Raw genomic sequence first — 20,911 nt, 5'->3', positions numbered from 1 at the left:
TAAACTTATCCCACCTGTTTACAAACGTACTGTATAATTTCAGGGACAGATTTGGCAAATGCTTTCTTTGAAATACCAACATCATAATAACAAAAATGCCGAAATAAGACACACAACATAGAAATTGTTTTAACTGTGTTGTGTTTTGAGGAAAAAGACCAGAGGTTAATGTGGCATAGTACTCGACATTGAATTATATTGTTAAAAGACCAATTGACAATTGGACCACAGTATAAAATCAATGCAACAAATAAGAAGTTAAGTAGAATATTCTAACATTAGTTGAAGCCACTTAGTAGAATAATAAAAATATAAATAAATTGCTGTTCAAGGAATGGAGATATTGAATTTATTCATCGGTTGAATCAATCCTTATTCACTTTCTTTTACGGCAAGTTTTATTAGTGTGGTTAACCTGTGCGCCTATAAGTATGCAACATACTACTTATTTTTCCGTTACCGCCGTCTCGTAAACCAACTATCAGCAGGAATAATTCCGATACCACAATGATCCCTATTAAAATGTTTTAACGTTCACTCCTTCCAATTAATAATACCTCTAACGCGAAGGAAAAACCAAACGTGGCTAGGTTTTGGTATTAATGAGCCAGTCTTTCAAATAATTAATGGTTACAGGAAAGGGGATGAGGGTGTTTATTTTTCTTTGAAATCATGTGAGGTGATACCAATGCCAGAGCATATGCAGTTAATGAGTACCTTTTGGGGAACAGTGGGATACTTATTGGCTCTGCATGTATATATCTTCAACTGCTTACTCAGTGATATTATGTTTAGTTTTGATTTATAACTATTAATAATGTATTCATCTTTAACATCTAATGCATTTCCTAGATCATATTAAAGTCATCAGTTATGGTGATTGCTCAGTAAAATCAGCATTTTGATAATTCGGCAAGTTGAGTACTATTTAAGCTCTGTATGTTTTAAATCCAAGAAAATTATTGGCGCACAAGCTCGAACATTTTATTGTTCAACTATGGAATGGTGAGAAGTTGCTAGTCTTTATTAAGAGCTCTTCTAATGTGCTTAAGGTGAAGCCATGAAAGTGCTAATTACTGGAATTAACATCAGTGAGGCTCAGTCCTGGTTGTTGGGTTTATGGTGTCAATGAGTGAAAACTGGAGAGAGAGATCAGTACAGATTGGAATTAGTTTTATTTGAATCGGCAAGAAAATACGAGCAGTAACAAACTGTATAAATATTGAAATTTGGAGAAATACGAAAATTGTTGTTAATTCATAGCATATATTATCACAATTCACCACTTTTCAGTTAGAATTATGCACTTTTTCTATGGAAAAATCAGTCATAATATAGATGGTCATTGCATTAAGTAAGTTAGTACTGTGCCATCACTGGAGTAGTGACAGGCTTGCCTTAAAATTTCCACAGGTACATGCAAGGTAATCGTTTTCCTTAACAATTCCAATGTTGCATATCCAGAAATTACGAATAATAACCAATTGACTGTTATATTATTGAGAGAAATGATGAGAAGATATATAAATAAAGAATACCAAATATGCCAATTTTAGGTGTTTCAGTATAGCACTGAAAATAGGAATACACAAGGACAAATTCATACAGAAATTTTAACTGATTGGAATCAATGATGCTGGTGCTCTCATTCCAATGGACAGGCAATGTAGAAGAATAACGACACAATTCAAGAAAAAAATGTGGTCATCCAATTTTATTATTACTTAAAAAACTTGCCACGCTAATGCCAATTTATCTCCGACACTATTAAGCATTACATCAACTCATAAGATATCACAGCATTGAGATGGCCAAGACTTATACAAGAAAGCTCATCAGTAGATCATCTATGGTGAAATCAGTTTATACCACATAATCGAGAAAGTTAATTCATTCCAGAAATTAGGGTTTAAATTCAAGCAATGCACAATTTGACTGTGATGTAGCTGGACAGTATACAACTTTCTACATACACCCTTACATGGCATCCAGAGCAGACAAACTTTATAACATTCACATCACTTGGAACAAAAATGGGATGTTGGTAGTCACTAATCAAAGCAAAGGGATAAACCTTTTCACAGGACAAACTATGCCCAACTAGTGAACTTAGAGCTTTTGTTTTTTTCAGGGAAAATCTTCTTAAAAGTTTTGCTCAAATATTGATGACGCCAATACCCTAAGTGTAAAGTGCAATAATGGAATGCATAGTACCCTGGTCTAGAGGGTATAAAAGACAACTTCTCAGTGTTTAATGATTATTTATTAACAAAGTAGTGCAGAAAGGGTACTTGTTCAGAAGGAAATTAAAAGGCATCAACAATACACAGGTGAAAATGATATCAAAACTTTGAAAAATCACGATTTTTATATAAAATTTGCGAATTATCAAGAGAATGACATCTTAACTACATTATTGTTGCTTCAGCAAAGATGTGACTACTTGTATTGCTTGATTGAATACAGAATGACTATGCAAAGCACACTGGAGTTTCTATCTCCTTGTAGTCATTCATTTAAAGCAATTTATGTTCTTAAATGGTACCTATGCACATGCTCCCATACCCTATGGGGTCACTTTCAGGTATGCAGGTACACAGCAGGATATAATAATATGTAAATACACAAAGACGTCTAGCACATTGCAAAAAAAATTTATTTATACTGAGGAGAAGCTCCAATGATCCAATATTGAAATATTTATGCAATAGATTATATTCAAGCAATTTTGTTGTTAAGTTTCCCTTTCTCGATGGATTTCCTCTTATTCTTTAGTTAACAGCCCAAATAAAATCAAACAAAAGGCACATCTGTGAAAAACTGGGTAAATTCTCACAAATGCTCTCCCTTGTGCACAAATTAAAAAAAAGCTCTAAATGAAGCACCCACACAATTTTGGCTGACATCATTGCTGTCTTCTATTCCTTAAATAAATTATCTCCTATTCCAAATACAAATCCTCTCTGTCTTATGTGGCCATGGCAGCTGACAGGGATTTGTATAAATAGAGATAATTAGTAAAGAAGAACAGGGAGACAAATTTGCAAAAAAAATTAATATGATTCTTCAAAAATAAACAAAGTCAACATAACCAAAACAGTTATCACTTAAGATTTGAGAGACGGTCCTTGTTTTAATTAGCTAATGGACTTTCAAGTTGTCTAACATGGTGATATGTTGAATCACCATTCCCAGGTTTACAACAAAACCACATGTTTGAGCTCACAAATTCAATTGTGCAGACAATCTTTCCAGTACTTCCATATGCACATGGTATTCATAGTACAAGTGAGAGGCTCCTAAATAGAAATTTTGCCTATCTCATCTATCCACTTTACAGCAGCACTCCAAATATTACTGCCTCTGTTTTTTCTGAAGACATTATCTGGACAATTTACTTTTTTTGGGCATCAAATTGATTTCTTTCCTAAGACATCTATGTACTATTTTCAACAAAAATTGGAAACATTCACAAAATACAGAAAAAATAATATCACCAGTTTTCAATTCTTAGACACTACTGAATTCTCTTTCAAGACTGCCATCATAAAAATATGAAAATGTTTCCAACAGTTTAAGTTTTCATTTTTCACATTAAGTTTATAGGTACATACACTCATAAATTAAATGATTCACAAAGAGCAATATTAAAAAAAAAGAAATTTTTACAAAGAACGATTCAAAATTATAAGCATTGGCATAAATAAATAAAAGAGTTTAGGAATGCACACAGACCGATTAGAAAATTATACACTTGGTTAAAAAATTCACCATGAAGTTGATTTTCAACTAAAATTAATCTTAATGAATATGGTATGTTATATAAAATACACCATTTTACTAAATCCTTAACGTTCTGCCTTTGGGAGCTTTAATATATATATTTGTCTAGGGAAAATTAACAATTCATTCAAGGAGGGAACATTGCAGCTAATTGTTAATAAAGAGTCAGAGCATATTTCAGAAGATATACATTAACAGCCTTCATGGATATGAGGACCATTTGTGTATAAAAGGTAAATGCATACTTTAAAAGGAGAAATGAAATACTGAATTCATAATATATCAGGCTTGCTGTGATGGAAATGCTCCATATTTTATCAGTGGAATTTTGCAAATATTCATTTAAAAATAAAGCAAATGCACTGCATGTATGTGTCTCACTATATACATATATATGTTTATATATAATATTATATTTTAAGGTGAAGATGAAATGCAATGTTTTCACAGAACACACTGTAATCAATATGAATGCAGCCCAATGCTGAAAGTCAGTAAACAATCTTTAAGTGCACTAAACAAAACATACATTGTCTCCTCTTTGAGACGAATAAATTATTTGTAAAACAAATTTTTTTTGTTTTCAAACAAAAATCACAGAAGTTGAAACTGCCATCTTCAAAGCACATGGAACACATTTGATAAGTCACTAAGTGCTCTTGCTTTGTGCAGTGAGAGAGCCACAACTATTAAAAGCTTTGTCAGCTTAAGAAAAACAACAAATGGATCAGGATGCCACTAATTGTCCATATTCATTTGATGAACTTGGCTGATGATCCTCTGAAACAAAAGTAAAACACCAGAATGTTTATTTAGGTGCATGTCATATATTGTTTGTACAACAATTATCAGGAACTTGATAGAAAAATTTATGTTCAGCAGAAAATTTTAAAAATTTACTTCCACCAAAAACTTTTGTATTAAATAAATGAGCAAGAGCAAGACTTTGTTAATGGTTGGACATTGAATAATCAAGAATCTAATAATATATACATAGTATTAGACTTCTCTAACCCTGTTCATACATTACATATACTACACCCATTAAAGTGGTGGAGTTCACTCCATCATGCATGAAATTACAGTCAAAAAGGATAGAGGTGTTTATAAAAATGTGATTAAATGGAAATAACTACTAATTCACACCATATTTTATCCTGAGAATCAATGTTTATGTCACTTAATTGCTTTCAAATACATGTATCAGCCTGTGTCTGATGGTCGATACAACCTATAGAGGTGACAATCAAATTGGAAAGTGTTGGGGCTTAAGGGGCAGTATATGGCCTGATATGTATTAGGTTAAGCTGAAAGTTTGTTGATGGGCTGACAAAGAGCGATGGCAAAAAAAACATATGATGCCATGCATAGACCTCACCCTAATTCGATGAGTGATCTTTAGGACAAACAAGTGTCTATTTATGAAATACACAAAATAGTTTTAAAATTATCTAAAAAAAGCAACATTTAATATGAAATATTTTTAATGTCATTCTATAATCAATAGAAAACTGATATGATACCTGTATGATACACATGAAATTACCAAAATAAGCTTAATTGGTGTTTATTTCATTTTTTAACATACAAATAAATACTTGATATTATATAATTCATTCTCATAAATTTCTTCCCTTAATATATTAAATGGATTACAGACTTCTGTCAAATCGCAAACAAATAGTGGTCATCGATAGGTTGTGCTCAACGGATAGAGATGTAACTTCGGGCATCCCCCAGGGAAGTGTAATAGGGCCTCTTCTGTTCTTAATATACATAATGACTTAAGCACACACGTTAGTAGCAATCTGAGGTTATTTGCTGACGACACGGTGGTACACAAGGAAATAAGGTGCCAACTAGATCACAAGCTACTCTCTATGGACAAAGACACAATCTCGGAATGGTGCAATAAATGGGGATCAACGCTTAATATAGACAAATGCGCAGTTTTGAAATTTTGGAACAAAGGAAGTGGCGATCAGGACATAAACTACCAAATAGAGGGTTCAGTACTGACTTTGGCCAATCAAGTGAAATATTTGGGGGTAGTTCTAAAACCACACCTTTCATGGGGAGCACATATCAGGACAATATGCGGATCAACTTTAAAGAAACTTGGCTTCATTAAACGGGTGGTGGGGAAATGTAATGAAAAAGTTAAAGAGAGGTGTTATTTTGCTCTAGTTAGACCTCATTTGGAATATGCCGCAAGTATTTGGGATCCTTGGGAGAAAATTTGGCAAAAACAATTACATAGACTCCAGAGAAAATCCACCACATTCGTTAAAAATTGTTATGATATGAACACAAGTGTGACAGGTCTTTTAGGGGATTTAGCCTGGGAGCCACTTGAAATACGAAGAGAACAAGACAGACTCAGACTTTTAGAAAGGTTCAGAACAAATGAGTTTAACGATGACACTAAAGAAATTATTATGGCCCCACACTACTTAGGTAGAACAGACCACAAAGATAAAATAAGGGAGATAGATTCCAGGACAAATAGATACAAATACTCATTCTTTTCCTGAACAATCAGAAATCATAATAGTAAGAAACCGAAGTCATAATAGGAATAATAAAAACATTGAATTTACCAGTCGGAACAAAATTAAACATTGCAAAGATATTAGGTATATTTGTAGGTGCATGTGTATGTTAGGGCACACTTGGCTTTACTGAAGGTTGGTGATAATTTGGATACCAGATGTTCCAGGGAAATCACAGATAAAATTTTTAACACAATCATGGAATTGACTGATTTTTATTATGGTGCAAGTATGGAAGAATCTTCAAACATGAGGGTGCTTTTGGACGAGTGGACACATTGAAGAATCTCAAATTAACAACGGGGAACAAACTGAGTAGCTTCAGGCGTGATGTGGTGGAAGTAACATAATGAATAACTGACCGTAGCACTTTTGCACTTGGTATACGAGGTCTGTCCCAAAAATTATCGTGAATTTTTAATATTTGTGGGTTACGTATATTTGATTTTTGATTTTTTGTGGCGTTATGTTGGCACTTATGTCTCTCACTCATGCCGAAATGTTCGGCCATTTTGAATGTTTAGTTAAGTGTTGACAGCTGTTTTGCTTGGACGTGTTTTTTTGGCTTGTCTTCGATTTTTGGCTGTTCCAAATAATGGATCAAAGAATCTGTATCAAATTTAATGTGAATAACAAAATTAAGTGCGCAGGCGCATTCCAAATGTTGAGACCGGCATATGGAGAAGCTTACTTGGACCGAAGCAACATTTATCCGTGGTATAAAATGTTCTCAGAGGGCCGAGAAGATGTGAACAATGAAGAGCGTCAACACCCGAACGCATCAACAACAGATGAAAACATTGATGAAGCGAAGAAAATAGTATTGGCCCATCGTCGAATCACCGTTAGAGAAGTTGCTGAGGACGTAAACATATTGATTGCCATTCGATTTTTTAGCAATGATTAGGGCAAGACACGGGTCGCCGCAAAATTTGTACCAAAATTGCTAAATTTCGACCAAAAACAGCAATGCATTAACAGTGCTAATGACTCTGTCCGCGATGACCCAAATTTGCTCCAGAGGGTCAAAACTGGTGACATATCATGGGTTTATAGTTATGACGTGGAAACTCCCAAACTCTTAATCATCCCAATGGCAGCTGCAGCATGAGCCAAGACCGAAAAAAGCACGCCAAGTTCGGTCGAATGTGAAAGTTTCGCTTAAAGTTTTCTTTGATTGCAGGGGCGTGGTGCATCATGAGTTCTTGCCACAGGGTAGAATGGTAAATAAGGAATATTACCCGCAAGTTATGCGCAATTTGCATGAAGTATCCGTCACAAACACCCGGATTTGTGGAAGAACAAAAATTGGCTTTCGCCCCTGCTCACGCATCGTTACTTGTGCACAAATTTTTGGCCAAAAACAACACACTAATGCTGCCGCAGCCACCATGTTCCCTAGATCTGGCCCCCACTGACTTTTTCTTGTTCCCAAAACTGAAGAGGCCCATGAATGGATGACGCTATGCCACAATTGACAAGATAAAGACTGCACTGAAGGAGGAGCTGAACAAGATCACAAAACATGATTTTTTGAAGTGCTTTGAGGATTGGAAAAAACATTGGCACCAGGATATAATAACTAATGGGGATTACTTTGAAGGGGACAAAATAAAGTCATGAATAAATGAATAATTTAAAAAAAAACACAAAAGTCTCAATACTTTTTGAACAGACGTTGTATCAAGTGGAAAAGTGCTATGATCAGTTATTCATTAAGAATGGTGGTTATACTATTTGTAAAATTTAATGGACTGAAGGAGGCATTTACGCTGGCATCTATAAAATAATTCATCACCGATCCACAAATGGATGAACAGAAATATAAGTAATGATATGGGCACCACTTCCAGTGAGTGCTTTGAAATTATTTTTTTTTCTCCAATCAAGTTTATACTAAAAATGTCTTACTTCAGTTTTGCTACATAATACATACAAAATCAAGACACTTAATAGATTTGTTTGGAATTCTTTCACAAAATATAAGACATTTTCAAAAAAAGTCGAGACATTTCTGCACTCTTTAATTGTGATACATCGAAGTGATGAACCACTTTCCAAAAGGAATTTTAGGTCTATTTATCTGTATTTAAGCAAATTTCTCTATGTATCAAGGTTAATGCATCTAATATAGTTTATCTTAAAAATTATAACATTTTTGATTCACCACTACTGCATCACTCATGAAAAAGAGTAGTATTGTAGGACTCTTTGACTTAAAAAAGGGATTTAATAGAAATTATGACCATTGTATACATGCAGAGTAAAAACATACATGATAAGAACAGGCAATGAATGTCATCAAGGACTTACAACTTTTAGAAGGACATGATAGTACTGATTTTTCACTAATGCTTCTGTTATGCCGCATGATAGAGATAACTCCATCAGTTGCTTGGAATTTAAAAAAATGTAATTTCTTTATGAATCTTTACATCCCAATTCTTTTTCTTGCATACTTTTGGTACCTATATTATCCATTATATTCAACAGACAAGTAGCCAGAATCCTAATAGGTGCCATGTAAGATAACTACAACACTCACTCATAGACTTAGGTCTTTACCTGTAAATTGGGCACATATACATCTGCTCATGTATGTATTGCTGGCTTTACCCTGGGAAAGAAGATGAATGATGAGTAAGTGCCTAAGTGGCAATTCCAGTCAATGTTGTTTTGCAAACTAAAATATACTTACAAGTGAAAAATATTTAATGTCTATACCTTATATAAATTGAAGCGGTAAGAGATGCAGGAAGAATTAACAGTTAAAATGCATGTTGATTACACAAGTGTGAAAATTTTGTTGCATGTCATGCAGATTCCACCACATGTGCATTTGATTTGTAGCATGTATATTTAAGGCGTTGAAGTTCTAATTGACAAACACCCTTGAGATGAAGAGAAGTGAGACTTCCTCCACACTTTCAATGAATAAATTTTCAAAACAAGCTAAGTTTAATCAAAATATATCATCTGAACTAACACTACGAATAAAAGATGAAATTTTTGATTACATGCAACCAACACTTCCTCTAATTAATGCCAAAAATGTTAAAACTTTAAGTAAAGCTCCTAAATTCTATACCATACATACTCGTATTAGCAAGATTAGCTTAATTATAGCATTCAAAGAATCTAAGAGTCAGACAATAAACTTCTAAAGACACTACAACTATACAGAAATATTCAAAAAGTACTTTACACTGAAAGATTGGAGCTGCAGAATGTAGTCATTAAAAATGATACACTTGGGAAGATGGTCTGAAGAAAGAACCCGAAGAATTTTCTCAGTTAACTGACCTGCATTAGCGATGAAAAACCCCAATATTCCATAATTCACCATTTTAAGCGGTGAAAGCCAGGCAATTAATAAATTATAGATGGTGGCTCACTTCTTTTTTGATGCCCTTGGGGAGGTAGACTGGAAGACACTCGAAGCAGACATAAGATTTTCTATATATTGACCCAAAACTTGGTTCTCAGAGCGTAGCTTAAAATTTTCTTCTTTTACACTATCAACTCTCTGAGACAGATCTGTCATAGAAGTAATAAATGAAAACTAGTTAATGCAGACAATTAATTTCATCTAACCTACGCCTAATTCTTACAGCTTACATCTAATTACATACTACCTTGATCAAAAAGTTCCCGGAATAACCACCGTGTGGCGCTCCCATCGTTCCGATTTGAGTTCTGTTTTTTTTGTTAAATTGGTACATCTGTTGTTGATATTCCCTTTAAATCTTAGTGTCATAACTTGACATTTGCAAAAGTTACGGTCGGTTTTCGGTATGTCCATCAGTGCTTCCTGCGATTTTTCCATTACTTCCTCTCGGCTGCTAAAACGCGTTCCCCGTAATGGTTTTTTAACTCGATTGAACAGAAAGAAGTCACAGGGAGCCAAATCAGGTGAATTCGGTGGCTGTTGGATGGTATTTGTTGCATTTTTCGTCAAAAAATTACGAATAATGATAGCACTGTGCGACGGTGCGTTATCATGGTGCAAAATCCACGAGTTTTCTGCCCACATTTCTGGTCTCTTTCGGCGAATTGCTTCACGCAAACGTCTCATAACGCCCAAATAATACTCTTTGTTTACTGTCTGGCCTTCTGGCAAAAATTCATGATGCACTACACCGTTGTAATCCATGAAAACCGTCAGCATTGCCTTCTTTTTTGACTGAAAACGACGTGGTTTTTTTGGTCTCGGCTCATTTGGTGAACGCCATTCACTTGCCTGATGTCTGGATTGCGTGTCGTACTCATAAACCCACGTCTCGTCTCCAGTAATGATCCTTTTGATGAATGTGGGATCGGATTCAGCCTCGCAAATCATGTCTTTTGCGACGTCAACACGGTCTCTTTTTTGCATGAAATTGAGGTCTTTTGGCACCAACTTTGCTGCTACACGACGGAAACCCAAATCATTAACCACAATGTCTTGGGCGGATCCATAGGCAATGTTCAAGTCCTCCGCTATTTCTCTGATGGTTAATTTGCGGTTATTGACCAACATTTCTTTTACTTTATCAATTTTTTCACCGACTTTCGATGTCGATGGTCTGCCACTGCGTTCATCATCTTCGATTGACTCACGACCACTTCTGAACCGCTCGTGCCACTGGTAAACGACTGTTTTTTTTAGAGAATCGTTGCCGAAACACTTTTCCAACATTTCCAACGTCCGTGCGCCACTAAATCCGTTTTTTATGCAAAATTTAATACAAGTTCGTAGTTGCAAATTTAAATCCATTTCTGAAATTGTAAAAAATCGCCAACACACACAGAGATAGATGTACTCTTGGCTACGTAACTTTGGCAAATGTCAAGTTATGACACTAAGATTTAAAGGGAATATCAACAACAGATGTACCAATTTAACAAAAAAAACAGAACTCAAATCGGAACGATGGGAGCGCCACACGGTGGTTATTCCGGGAACTTTTTGATCAAGGTAGTATATTAAGCATTTCGGAAACATTAACTAATCAATCATACATGTTAATCTCCAAAAGAAAAGTGAATGTGACAATCTGAAATGTATTCTAAGAGAGCATCCGTATGGTTTTACATTACTTTGCATCCATATTTAAGTCGTAACTACATTATGACAAATACTATTTGCATGAAATATGAAACTTGGAAAGGTTAAGAGGATATCAGGTGTATTGCCGATCAAATATTGTCTGATCTGGACAACAGATCTGAATCTGCAGCAATTTTCTTTCACTTCTCCAAGGCTTTTGACCAAGTTAACCATCAACTACTATTGTCAAAACTTCCTAGCTCTAGCATAAGAGGTGCATCCTTTGATTGGATTAATTTGCATTTAAGTGATGGAGAACAATGTGTTAACCTATGCAAAAATGGGATGACATATGTATCACTGCCCAAACTTATCAAATCCGGTGTCTACCAGGGCTATGTCCTGGGACCAGTTCTATTCTTTTGGTACATAAATCAGCTCCTTGGTATACTAAATCCCTTGCCTGGAATACTCCCAGGGCTCCATGCTGATGATAATCTTTAGTTTTAAATTGTATTAAATGACCTTTTTATGGCTATTCCAGGGCTGCCATCTAATCCAGAACTAAATTTGCAATGGCATTCATTGATGATGTTGGTCAGTTCCATAGCTGAACAGAATAATAGTTATATCATATGCATGTGTTAAGAATATGAGAATAATTCGCTGAATCGACTGAAACTGTGGAAATTCCAAAGAAACTGCAGGAGATGCTGCAACAGTAACTTTTAATGGGGTCATCCACTAATGTGCATTTCAATGCAACAATTTCAGAGCGTAAAAATCATTCGCCTTGACCACGATTTGAACCCGGATCCCTCAATGTCCGGTCTTAGCTTAACTGGCTAAAGCACTCGACCGGATATTGAGGGATCCGGGTTTGAATCTCGGTCAAGGTGAATGATTTTTGCACTCTGAAACTGTTGCATTGATACTGTGGAATTTTAATGGCCATCAATTACATTGATTGACAAAACATAATTAAACTTAATCATAATTTTTCCAACAATTACGACAACTTACCTAAGTCATGACAGGCATACAATTGCTTTGTTGTTAATAAGCCAATGTTTGGTATCATATATTTATTTAAAAGTTCATCAGCTAATCATGTAAGTTTAAAAATTATATTTGGAACTACAGCAGAGAAAATACACTCTTATAAATACTATATACCTCATCATTCAAAATAATACATGCACATAATGTATTTTTAAATAAAATAAAGCATAAAAAACTAGCCCCTTAATGTATTCAATGGGCTAGTAATTATGCTTACAACAGCTGATGAAATTTAGTTGCCAAAGTAACATTTATCAACATTAAAGTTGATAAAATAGATATGCACTTTCCACCTCTTCACCATTTCAACAATGTTGATACAGGGCCTGTATTTTGGGCCAGTCTCATTATAATGATAAGAGAGAGTGCATCAAGAGATGTTCAAGAGCATCAATGTTAATATTTGGTAAACACCAAATGTGCCAACATTTTGAAATTTACTCAATGCTTACTTCACGAACCAAAATTACTTAAAACAGAAAACCATGGTTTAAATTAATCACCAATACATGCAATTCACAAATTCTTACCATCAAGAGTATTCTGCAACTCAAGAACTTGGGATATTAATCGAGCCTTTTCTTCTTGCTCATCGGGACTGATGTCAGGATCCAAACCTAAGTTGAATTTTTAGAATTTAATAACAACTGCTTATTCACAAACAACACATAAATTGAACACCACAGAATATTTAAAATAATTGTTTCCAGACTGAATAACAATATCTACCAGCAATCATGATTGAGGGCAAAGCTTATTCACAAACAACACATAAATTGAACACCACAGAATATTTAAAATAATTGTTTCCAGACTGAATAACAATATCTACCAGCAATCATGATTGAGGGCAAAGTTGACAATGGGCAATGACAATCACAAATTAAAAATGAGCAAGGTAGAGTGAGCATTGCTAGAATGGTGGAGCATAAATGTATTCCACATGAGTAACAAGTTTACACTTTTCACCTCTCCCTTTTACGGGGAGCTCTTTTTTACTTGTAACTGAGACCACTAAAAACAATGCTTCACCTAAGGCACTGCCTAGCCAGCTTGAAAAAAATAATCTTACTGTGAGGCCCAGGACTGCTACTTCCATTGGTAAATGTTGATGGTATGGAATCCATGCTTCGGCCATGGCCAATCATTGAACCTCCACCACCAACACCTACTTGTTGAGATGAAATACTCTCATCACAGCCATCTCCTTCCCCTTCAGAAATAACAACTGAAAACAAATCACAGATATGTATACATAAAATCAATAACAACAAAAACTTGCAAGATAACACCCAGAAGAGAGAAAAAACAATATTGTGTTTAAAAATATGATGATACCATTTGAATTCACATTATGAAAGAAATATTTAATGCAATATTCTGCTATATTATAGTGTGTGTAGCTTGTTATAGATGTTTAGAGATAATAACAGGAAATAGTTAATTAAGGTCATCCAAGGTTAAATCATGACTTGTTCTTCTAAAAAATTACAATGAAAAATTTAAATAACCCATTTATTGAGAAAAAAGGATTTTTACCCCATTAATAACTCACGTTTACCAGATAAGAAGGTAGAGATGAACAAGAAAGAGGTATCTAGTTCAGATGCCATCAGGGGCTATCTAGTGGCATTGAATCAACTTAAATTTACTCAACTGTACTTAATCACTTGAATTACTATTTATTTATGTTGGGCGAATATGGTTTCGGCTGATTGAGAGTCAAAACATGACTCATTAGTTCTGGTCATCATTTAAAACATATTAACCTATACTCATGCTGAGCTATTGTAATACTGATGGTAGAGCTGTGTTCTTAAGGCTGACTACAGGACCACACTATTTTGCAAAAATAATTGACCAGTATGTCACTCTGGATATGCTTTCTCATTTAAAGTCATATTATAACGTAAATAGTAAGTTTACACATTTACAACAATTTTGTATATCTATGAGTTTCTTACAAAAGCACATATAAGAAAGTATCTACCAGTTACAGCATGCTTGAAAACACCCACTTATATGCTCTTCTAGATAGAATTGTCTCAGACTTGACTAAAACAAATAAGCCATAAAAGTTTCCAAATATAGTTATTCTATACCATACATAGGCTGTGATATCCAAACAATTTAACTAAACCAAATTACTCCTCGAGTAGCCAGCATATTGATTATATAGACCATATTATACTTAGCTCTAATTTCAATGCATTACTTCTTGAATAAGTTATATTTTAGAATATAAATGGTAACTACATAATAGACGTATATTTTTATTTTCCCTTTTAAAATTAAAGTGCTGTGAAGCATCAGCATATAAGGTTGCCATTCCATTTTACATTGAGTGTGCCAGTCAGGTGTTTGTCCCTCCCTCCCAGGAATATTATTAGCATGCCACAGCCAGAAGTCATTGTTTTCCTTACTATTTCCTTTATCCTACATATTTTCATCATCTTCTCTTCCCATCTTCTAGAATCCAGAGTATATGGGGGAATACACTACTGTACCATAAAGTAGGTAGTAGCCTATCGTGGTAGTACTTACCTTTTTGCATATTTTTTTCCATGGATGGAGAAAATGAGAATAAGCTTTCTATGGCTTAAAATTCATCACAAGGCCAAATTACAAATCAAGAATGTCAATCTGTAAGAGGATGACGACACCTACTTTCTAAAGGCCGAGCTTACAAAGCCATGCAGACGAAGATAGTTATCTCCTTTATAGGATTGTATGGATTCCGTACGTATAATATTCCTGCTATTATCACTGAATTAAGTAGATTTTTTGGTTTTTCTTTTTGATAGCCGTTTCTTTTTGGAGGTCAGTGTGTCCAAGGGATTAAAAATAGGCCACTCTTGACTAAACTTAATAAAATTAGGCGTTATGTCGAGGAAATTGGGGCTATCTATAATTAATAAAATAGATTTGCGATTGCGCCACATTTTGAGGAAAAAGTGTGGATACTACAACATATTTATGAACATGAAAAGCCAATCTCGGCGCGTTCTCCAGATTCAAACTATCAAGGACTTTTATAATATCCATGCTAAAGATAGGATTAAAACTGGTGATATTAAAGTTGGGCATATGGTCAGGTTAGCAACACGGTAGCCTCATAAGAAGAGATTTCATCATTCTATGAAAACTCTTCGTTTGTGCTAACTGAGAGCTTCGTTGCTGGAAGGCACACAAATAGCTCCTTTTTCAACCTCCTCATCCTTCATAAGCACATGCATTTTTTGCTTACTAGAACAATTAATCAGTCTTCATTCGCAATGACCATCCATATGCACCTGTTATATGGTCTAAGCTATGTACACTAACCACCCCATTCTTGGAGCCTAATTGACATATAGCACGCCACGCTATCTTTCGAGTGAAATTAGCTCCAGGCCTGTTTCCAGATTGAAAACCTCGAGACATTTATTAGCTCCCAGTGACAACGGCGACAATTGCCATTTTAAGATTTATAATCTAAATTTATGGTGAAAATGTTACATGCCTTAAGCAGTAGCCATAAAATACTTTCTACAAGACGGAAACCAAAATCTGTTGTAAGAACGTAAGCTTTCTCTAGAAAATAATACAATTTAATGCTTATCCCTCTTCGGTAGTGTACTGAACAAAAATGTACTGAGAAAGTGTTTTCATTTTTCGATAGGAGTGTGCTGTAATGTGCATACATGACTTATAATAGTTATGTATACCATTAAAAAAACTACACATTAAAGAACGAAATGCTAATTTATTTCAGGTCAATAACTGGTTTAGAGCTGTTTCTACTAAAAGATGTGTACAATTTCCACTCAAAAACTGCAAAGGAAATTAACTTAGTAGCAAATAACGCGAGATTTTATAATGGCCAACATCATTAAAATATTAATTGGGAAATCGCATCATACATAATACGGTAAATGGAAATTCCAAACTTAATTTAAACTGCACCAAGTAAGTTTATTAGTCACTAGCGCCCAGCTTCGCATTAGCAAAACCGATAACCATAAAATAGTCTACTTGCAAACGCGAATTCCAAAAAATGTTACAAAAAATACTACGGTTTGAGCCATCATACCAAAAAATTTTCATTTAACAGTGTCGATCTTACTATTCAGTAGTAGCACTTACATTCTGTTAAGTTCTAGATTAAAATGACAAATCATACCTTGAGGATCGTCATCAGCCAAAGGAATATTATTTATTTCTTCTTGTATTTTTGCAACAGACATTTTGTTTCGATATTGATCCTTTGCGTAACTGAGTATAAAGTATGCTGAGCTAGGATTCTTTCAAATAATATAGAGGGAACTATTAGAACTAGCTAAATACTCTTTAACATAAACAATTTCTTGATAAATATATTGATATGTATAAAAAACACTAATTTTTATCTTCGACTTATATTGTCAACTTCTGCTGGATTACCTTCGTTCTTTTGTCAATACCATAATACCAAGCGTGTGAAGCGTCATACTACAGATGACTGACGTCACCAAGAATGACCAATAAAAACTGATACAGACATTTTCAAATCTGAAAATTGAAGTTACATATCTTTTCGAGGGATAATCCGCACATTACTGTTTATAGTATAAGAAAGCCTTAATGTACTGATTGCAATTTTAAATGTGAGTTATATTGTTTCCAATATCTTCATTCAAAATATCCTGAATAGTGTGGTCGCTTCACATCGTCCAACTTAAAGGTTTTGTTCTTTGTAAACCTCGCGGATTGATTTTAAACTGAAAGGAACAAAAATGTTTAAAATGTTCATTTTATCTCTAATTTTTACAAAATCAAATTATCTATAACTAAAAAAGGTAATTTTAACTTTATACTTCCATAATCTTCCTTTGATGTTTTCAAGTCTGCCTGGGGAATACCCTCTATCCTATCGGTCGTATTATGTCTGATCCAATTAGTTCTCTTTTCCGAAGGATCTCCTTTAACCTGAAAAATCACAATGAAAAGATGTAATAATTTGCAATTTTTAAAGGAAATATATTTTGTACGTTTACACAAGCGAGTAATAATTATTCATGAATTTAAAATATTAATTCACAAATTAATATTGCAATCGTGTATTCACAAATATTTGGGGCATTGATATATTTAGTTTTGTTGTACCTATTTAATGTGTTCATTTTATGCTCATTCATCTCATTAGATCGTCTCCTATTACATGTGAATAAGGACTATTTATGACCAACCACTGTATAATTGGATGAACCCCTTGCCTACAGAATGGGTTTAGCTATTACAATGATGAACCAGATATATTCAATCAGGTGAGAAAGTCAGCCGAGGAGTCTGCCAGTAGGTATATACAGTGTATTTTATTAATAATATACGATTAATAAACAATAGGGAAACCTCAAAGGCATCTCTGAAATTTGATAGCTACAGGTAGGTTGGAAGGGATAAAATGGAATCCCAATCAAACTTCCATTCCTTCATTATTTAGTCAAGGAAAGAGACATCCATCTATAATATCTATTATTATGCTCTTAGGTATGTGTCTAAGTGAGAAATGTCATTATTTGCAAAATATGTCTTTCAATAGCAAGGAACTTTGATGAGTCAATTGGATAATTTTTGTATAAATGTCTACACAAAAACTCATATGCATATAAAATATAATTAAAAAATAACTAAAAAATGAATTTGGAAAATACCATGAGGTATCCAGCTCTCCGAGGCATGATCACACTTGAGTATTTTTTTTTTAATTTCCACTTAATATAAGTTATCATTTTGGCTTAAATACAATATGGTTATATTTTACACTAACTAAGAGTCAAAAATTGCCAATCATCTTGCACTGGGGCATGCAAAATTCACACATTAGAGCAGAGGAGCCATTTCCTATCCCTTTTTGTCTATATTTTCAGAAAGATATTGCAACAAAAAATCATACACCATCAGTACATTCTCAGCTTAAAGCTGAGAGAGTTCAAATTCAACTTTCACGATGGAACCCTCTAAGCCAGTAGTTAAACACTCTGCCCACTAGTCTTACCACTACGTCTAATTCATGATTTATCAGGATCAAAGTCATCATAGGTAGTCTACCAATCCAGGTAAGTTTTGGATGGACCCTAATGACTATTAAGTATTACACTTCACATGAACTTCCTTATTTACTCTATTTTATCCTCTACAACCCATTATGCCAGCCAAAAAACCTATTCTCTTCCCTCCTCATCCCTGATTTCCTAACAGTCTACCTTTGATTATGACCCTTAGCATCCCAATCACTACCTTTCACTTAGCCTACATTTTCAAATTTCACCCAGCATCTTCTTCTCTTCACCCACGATATTTAAACCTTCATTGCTATAAAAGATTTGAGACAAAATTTTTGTATAGTCTTCCTGTTGGTCCATTTAATTCTTTCAATTCTACTTCATATCACACCTTACACTGTTATCTATGTTCTTGTTTAAACAACCAAGTTTTGGATCCACATGGCATTACATTACATATTTTAGCCCTTAATAATCTTTTATTTACATTCTTGAAAAGTTAAATACTTTTATAAAAAATTGAGTACAAAAAGAGAACACATTGTTGTTTTAGGAGATTTAGATTTTACCCAATGCATTCGCATTCCTGGTAACAGTACACTAATGGAAACTGGGAAATAGTTTTGATAAAAGCCACACAAATTTCCAGGGTTGCCATTCATAGTGAATTTATAATTATATTCTTTTATACTGAAAAATGATAACAGATTCAGTCCAATCAGCACAATTATGCTTTTACAAAAAAATAAGTGCATACATTTTCTAGGGCAATTAGTTCAAAATTTTAGCAGAAAGAATATTAGTTAGCCATTTGGTTAAATAAATATTTTATTATAGTTCAAGTTAATCATGATATATTCATACTGAAAACTTGTTTGCACTTATAATATACATTCTGAATTTTTCCCGTATGATAGTTTTTGAGTGTTAGGTCCTCTGATGAAAGGTATATTGCTAAAATTTATTATTCCTCACATGCTGAAAACAACTAGCAACCCAATATACCATCTTCCTGAATTATCCCTGTCAAAATTCCAGGTACCAGGAGTGTATCTGCTGCACCACACTATCCATATTAGCTCCACAATTTAAGCTCAGATGAACTATGAAGATGTTAATCAACATTGATTGATATAATATGTTGAACTAACTTAATAACTTTGTTCATAAATTAATGAAGCTTCTTTCAGATTTGTCTCACACATTCTATCCTTAACAGAGTATACCTGTATACTGGTACATTTGGATATTTGTCCACACTTGGCATGTTATGTCTGAAAGTGATAATTCACTATTTCTCTACTTGAATAAGTACATACCTTAGCAATTACTCTCCCATGTTCATCAATCTTGTATTTTTGGTAAGTGAAGTAAAGAGGATATCGATTTATTATGTGGAAAACTCTGGCCCGTGGTCCTATCACACCTGCTAGTTCTAATCGATCCACTTCTTTTATGTTAGTCACTATATAAATCTCCTTTGTGTCAGCTAGATCTGTAAAATTAAGTTCAAAAGCTGACTATGCAAAATATCATTGGAAATATTAATGGCTATTATTTTTAAAAGCATGAGGTATATTGATTGTACATTTCATTTTGTCATATAATGCCTACTAGGTATGGTTTTCCCAAATTACAATATTTCATCAAAATGACCTTTCAGACGTCAGTAGAACTTATATAATTACATTACTTCAGAATGGATTTGATGGCCTAACTTTTTTACTTGTGACATACAGAATGCATTTTAAGAGCTTTTATTAGAGGAAATTGAAAATGGTCATACCTGGGTGTTTTGAACGATCAAAAACAACAGTATTCACAGGGTTGATATCAGGTGGTAATGATCTATTATGTATACTTTCAACATTTAATTTAAGTTCTTTGTGGCCCATTATATCCTCAAGAATGATCTATAATGAAGAATTTTCTCTGCTGTTATTCATATTTTAAAAAAATGACAGAATATATTGATAGAGCTTGGACTTGGACTGGTGTGGTAGAGCAAGTCCATTTACTGGCTGAAATTTCTCTTCTAAGAAGTAGGACAAAGCTGTATCCAGACCACATAAATATACCACATGTGGGCTATAGGATTTTACAAAAAATTCAAATATAGTTCTAGTTCCATGAATGAAAAACGTCATTAGAGAAAAAAATGGTGAATATGCAATCCATTATGTGAGCTTCACTTTTTTTATATTGATACCAAAGGAGTAGGTACCTTGAAATAATGCTGAGTACATTTCATGATTCCCTTGTAATTATATGTGGAAAATTACAAACTCATTTAATATGAACATAAAAAAATTCCATGAAGTAAAGCTTGAAAGTGTGAAGTATAGATAAGCAGATTTATTAAGACAACAGGCACCAACCAACTGTCCTTAGAAGAGTAATGATTACCCTTTGTCCGACCTTCACTCTGATTTGGAAAATGTTAAGATAATGACATGAAATGC

At 34.0% G+C, this 20,911-nt stretch overlaps 1 protein-coding gene across 6 annotated transcripts; it reads right to left on the bottom strand.

The window, feature by feature from the left end:
- Positions 1-1,686: 1,686 nt before the first annotated feature.
- LOC139690349 (short coiled-coil protein homolog) lies at positions 1,687-16,847 on the bottom strand. Of its 6 annotated transcripts, XR_011701467.1 has the most exons (7): positions 16,589-16,847; positions 13,499-13,654; positions 12,957-13,043; positions 9,731-9,872; positions 9,541-9,599; positions 8,901-8,952; positions 1,687-4,563 (listed from the first exon to the last, which is right to left on the bottom strand). XR_011701467.1 is itself a non-coding variant. In XM_071587751.1 (6 exons), exons 1-5 carry the CDS (start codon positions 16,650-16,652, stop codon positions 8,928-8,930), a joined length of 474 nt encoding a protein of 157 aa, XP_071443852.1. In that variant the 5' UTR covers positions 16,653-16,847; the 3' UTR covers positions 1,687-4,563; positions 8,901-8,927. The 6 variants fall into 6 exon arrangements, 3 of the variants coding, with proteins under 3 accessions (XP_071443852.1, XP_071443851.1, XP_071443853.1); XR_011701468.1 differs by lacking the exon at positions 9,541-9,599 and having other exon boundaries at positions 9,639-9,872; XM_071587751.1 differs by lacking the exon at positions 9,541-9,599.
- Between the last annotated feature and the right edge of the window lie 4,064 nt (positions 16,848-20,911).

This window comes from Hetaerina americana, unplaced genomic scaffold (assembly GCF_022747635.1).
Source record: "Hetaerina americana unplaced genomic scaffold, ioHetAmer1.1.p SCAF_3, whole genome shotgun sequence".
NCBI classification, from domain to species: domain Eukaryota; kingdom Metazoa; phylum Arthropoda; class Insecta; order Odonata; family Calopterygidae; genus Hetaerina; species Hetaerina americana.
The sequence above is the reverse complement of the archived record's forward strand: the minus strand, read 5'-3'. Positions and strand labels throughout refer to the sequence as shown.